Source organism: Pteropus alecto, unplaced genomic scaffold (assembly GCF_000325575.1).
Source record: "Pteropus alecto unplaced genomic scaffold, ASM32557v1 scaffold28, whole genome shotgun sequence".
NCBI classification, from domain to species: domain Eukaryota; kingdom Metazoa; phylum Chordata; class Mammalia; order Chiroptera; family Pteropodidae; genus Pteropus; species Pteropus alecto.
The window spans coordinates 1,100,917-1,106,097 of NW_006441063.1; the positions used below are offsets into that span (position 1 = coordinate 1,100,917).

General features: G+C 33.5%; 1 protein-coding gene across 2 annotated transcripts in view; it reads left to right on the plus strand.

The window, feature by feature from the left end:
- Positions 1–5,181, plus strand: part of MED14 (mediator complex subunit 14) — a 67,732-nt gene that overhangs the window by 18,650 nt on the left and 43,901 nt on the right. For both annotated transcript variants that reach the window (XM_006918253.3, XM_006918254.3), the window contains exons 8-10: positions 373–505; positions 1,232–1,382; positions 1,837–1,948. In XM_006918253.3, the coding sequence (XP_006918315.1) occupies positions 373–505; positions 1,232–1,382; positions 1,837–1,948 (396 nt within the window). The remainder of the gene's footprint in view (positions 1–372; positions 506–1,231; positions 1,383–1,836; positions 1,949–5,181) is intronic.

Consider the following 5,181-nt stretch of genomic DNA (forward strand, 5'->3'; position numbering starts at 1 on the left):
TCTATAATAAACCAACTTTTAAATTTTCCTGTTGACTTTGAAGGTAAAAACAAAAAGTGATGATTGGTACTATTTGGAGAAAAAAATAGTAATATTTGGTCTACCCATATTCTCCAAACTATGGTGAATTTAAGGGCAACTTGGACCTTATGGTTTGTTTATATTGGATCAAAATGAAATATGATACCTTTTTCTAAAATTATGCCACAGATTAATAACACTTTTTAGGATAAGTCATTGGAGAAATATAATTCCAGAAATTTCTTCCATAGCCAACTCTTTGGGAATAGAGCTTTTGTTAAATGAAGTTTGTTTGTACATCATTGGCTGTTGTAGTAAAACATATTATATTTGCTTAACAAGATCTATCAGATTCTTTCTGCTTATCACTTCAATTAGAAGTGCTACATTCGCAAACTCTAATGTTAATCCGAGAGCGATGGGGAGACCTTGTGCAGGTGGAGAGGTATCATGCTGGAAAGTGCCTCTCCTTGTCAGTTTGGAAGTAAGTAAAGTTGGTTCTGGTAGGTTCATGCTATGACTGTAAATACTATGTTTCTCTTTTTCTCTCATGCTTCTGATTTACTATATACTGATAGTTGTGCACCTCTAACAGCATGATTTTGTATATTAAGGTCTCGTGGTATCATAAACCACATAGGGCATCCAGAATTGAACCCTTTCTTAGAATATGGCATGTTTTAAATATGTAGACATCTATCTGCTTGTACTAAGACTTACTGTTCTTAAAAAGTTAGGTTACTCTGGGCTCATACTGTATTGCTAAAAGACCAGTAATTTAGATCATTGGGTATCATTTAAAAATAATGCTTGCTTATCACAGTTTTACATTTTGATTTGTGCCTTTTAAAATCTTGGGAGGGTTTTGGGAAAAATCAGTATCAGGCTGTTTACAGTCCTCAAACTTTGTAAAGGAATCAGATAAATAGACACCACTTAGAAGACAGGTTGTTTATTAGGGTTGTTTTTATTTGTGTGCATGTTTTATTTTTAAATCTGTGTCTATGTTTTTTTTGATGCAGTAAATCAAATATTGTGTTGGATTACAGAATAGCTGTCTTCCCAATATTAATGTATTCCCTCCACAAACACTGAGGGCCTGCCATATTCTAGGCTCTATCTAAGGTACACAATTAGATTGCCTCTGTTTTATTCCAAAAGTTAACAGGCTTTGATGAGAAAATTCTTAATATATTTTTTTTCTCTTTAGTCAACAAGTTCTTGGGAGAAAAACAGGGACGGCATCTGTTCACAAAGTTACAATTAAAATCGATGAGAATGATGTCTCTAAGCCTTTGCAGATATTTCATGATCCTCCTTTGCCAGCTTCTGATTCCAAATTAGTAGAAAGAGCCATGAAGGTAGAAGATCTCAATATTAATATTGGTTTGATTAAATGAACATAATGTAATTACCATTTATACTTAAACTTTTAGCACAAATTCTTTAAAATAATTGTTCCTAAAGCCTTTTATGAAACTTGTTTTAAATGATTGTTTTGCTTCTACATTTGTTGTTTTTTTTTAAATCTGATATAACATAATTATAAAGATGTTCTTTCAAATTTTGTAATTTCGTTCAGATCATTTTATTTTTAAGACCTATCATTTAATCACTGATACGTATAGTATCTTGTTCTGTACTTGCCAAGATGTTAACTATAGTCTTTAAACTACCAATACCATATGTTTATTTTTTTAAATTTATACTTAATCAGTGTGATTCTAAAAGGAAATATGTTGAAGCACAATAATCTGCTCTCAGGCTTTTAAATTAGAAATGTTTAAATTGCACATACTGTTTTTGTCTATGCAGATTGATCACCTATCAATAGAAAAACTCCTGATTGACAGCGTTCATGCACGAGCTCATCAGAAGCTCCAGGAACTGAAGGCCATTCTTAGAGGCTTCAATGCCAATGAAAACTGTAGGTTCTTTTAATTGACATTTGTTTTTCTTTTAGTTAAATTAATATTCATTTTTATTTTCTTAGGGGTCTTGTCGAATATGACTTCTTTCCTGATATATTGATTTTGTGTGGAGGCTGGACATATCTGCATTTTAACTTGTGATCTACCAAGTTTGTCCTAATTTTCCCCTTTCTTGCTTATTTAGCTTGGCCGTATTTTCGATGTATGGATATTGTTCCTCCTTAAAACGTTTTTTTCCTATTGAAATGGAAGCTATTTTAATATGAATCTTTTTTTTTTTTTTTAGTTTTTCGTCTAAGGTTAAGACAGCTTTGCAAATGTTTATAATGTAGTTATAAAATAGTCCTCTTTGAAGCAGAATTTAACCTTTGTCTTTAAATAATTTTTTGAATTATTAATATGTTAACAGGGTTCAAAATAAGAAGTACATATACACACACATAGCGAAAAATCTTCTAATTACCTAGTAGATTCAGAGCTTTGAGGGATAGTCATTTAGAAAGTAAGTGCTTTCATTCTAGGAATATAGTTTCACAGTGTCATAATGAGCACATTTACTATCCCTATTCTAGCGGTTTTTAGCTGTGATTACCTCATGCCCACGGTGAACAGCCTTTAATTAAGTGAGATGAGGTAGGTGAAGTACCATATAAATATGAAGTCTCAAGAGCACTAGGAGTTAAGGTACTGCCTTTCATCATCACAGACCCAGCCTCAATCTATTATACTTAATAAAGGAGCTTCTTAGGTATGGAGTAGTCACATTGGATTAAAACTGGTTTGATGAAGTAGATGAAAACACTGCCTGACACAAAGACTAAGTCAGGAAAATAAATTTGTATTTAGAGTACAGTATTCAAGGAAAACGAAGGAATAGAGGTGAAAAAGAGGGTCTAAGAAAAGCTAAAGGCTAAGAGGAAGAGCAGCTTAACTTAAAAATGCAAATATGAGCCTTAAATAAAGGTATGCCAGACATCCGGTGAATGTAGTGTGGCTCACTCCATTTTGAGAAGGCATGTCCACTAGTCCCATCAAGGTATAACTTAGATCCCCCAGGTCTTAATAATTTTAATTATAAGATGTAGTGGAAGTTGTTATCCCCGCCCCCCATTTTAATTCTTCAAGCAAAGATGTTAAATATAGACCTAAAATTTGTGATTGGAAAGTATAATTAAAATTCTTATTGGAGTTAGCCCACATAAGGCCCCTTTTTGTTTTTTTTTTAATAGCTTTATTGAGGTATAATTCATATACAGTTCCCTCATTCTGTGTTTTTTAATATACTCAAAGAGTTGTGCAGCCATTACCACAATCTAATTTTAGAACATTTTAACCATCCAAAAAGAAACCCTGTACCCATTAGCAGTCAATCCCCTATTCACCCCGCCTACCAGCCCCTAGCAACCACTAATCTATTTCTGTCTATAGAATTGCCTGTTCTGGACATTTCAGAAAAATGAAATCGTATACAGCAGGTCCTCAAATAATGTCATGTTGTTCAATGTCGTTTTGTTATAATGTTGATGAAATGCCATAGGAACTTAATTCTTGTTTCTATCAATTAGCCTGTGGTAAAATTGGTTTCATTATACGTCATTTTGCTTAAAGTCCCAGAACCTATTGATGGTGTTAAGTGAGGACTTACTGTAATATGTGGTCTTCTGCATTTTTTGTTGGCAGAATGTTTTTGAGGTTTGTCCATGTTATAGCACATTTCAGTATTTCATTTTTATTGTCAAATAATTTATTGTGTGGCTATACCATACATTTTGTTTATCCATTCATCATTAATGGGGTTGGTTTCCACTTTTTTTTTTTTGGCTGTGATAAATAATACTGCTTTGAGCATTTGTCTACAAGATTTTGTGTGAACCTGTTTTCATTTCTCTCGGATATGTATATACCTAGGAGTGGAATGGCTGGGTCATATGGTAACTTGGTGTTTTATTTTTTGATATGTTTAACACCTTTTTTTAATCCCACTAGTAGTGTGTGAGGGTTCCAATCTCTCCAGATCCTCACCAACACTTGTTATTGTCTATCTCTTTATTTCTAGACATCCTGGTTGGTGTGAAGTGGTGTCTTATAGTTTTGATTTGCATTTCTCTAATGATTGTCGAGCATCTTTTCATGTATCTTTTTTAGAGAAACATCTATCCAGATCCTTTGCCCATATTATAATTAGATTATTTATCTTTTTATTAAGATATAACAGTTCTTTATGTAAGTCCCTTTTCACGTATTATGAGTTGCAAGAATTTCCTCTCATTCTGTTGGGTTGTCTTTTCACTTTATAGTATTTTTTGTAACAAAAGTTTTTAATTTTGATGATGTCCAATTTGTCTATTTTTTCTTCTGTTGCTCGTGCTTTTGGTGTCATACCTAAAGAATCCATTACTTAATCCAAGGTCATGAAGGTGTACTCCTGTGTTTTCTTCTAAGAGTTTTATATTTAGATTGCCTTTAGTTAATGCTTGTGTATGATGTGAGGGGTCCAGCTGCGTTTTTTTTGTGTGTGTGTGGGGATATGTAGTTGTTCCAGTAACATTGGTTGAAAAGAATTTTCCCCGTATTTAATTGTCTTGGCACCCTGTTGAAATTCCCCATTTGTTTTTAAAGAAAATTTTAAAGTATTTTTGCAATCTTAATTTTTCTTATTTCTGACTTTTCAAAATAGTGAAATCCTAAAATCTTATTTGTTGGGATTGCAGAAAACCGGGGTCTGTGATCTTTTGATAGGCTTGAAACAGACTCTAAGCATGTGTTTTTTTCCCCAATTAGAATTGACATTTAGTATTTTATGTTAGTCTCTGGTATATAGCATAGTGGTTATACATTTACATAATTTATGAAGTGATCCCCCCTATTAGTCTAGCACTCACCTGGCACTATACATAGTTACTACAATATTATCTACGTAGGAACTTTTATGTGCTGTTCGTGTAAGTTGCAAAGATTTTTCTTTAGCAGCATTTTGTGGAGATGACACTGTTTAAATAGCCAGATGATCTCAGTTCAGTTCTGTGCCCTCAAACAAGTCCTACTCTTTAGGCCCCATTCTTCTCATCTGTAGTTAGAGGATGTTAGTTCAGGCTCTTCCTAGATCTCTAATTCTAGTGGGAATGTACTACGGCAGTGGTTTTCAAGCATTGGGTGTCTGTAGAGTCCTCAGTGTTGGAGAAAAGTGCTTGGGAAACTGTGGTTTTGGAGGGGAGGGAGGTGCTGACAT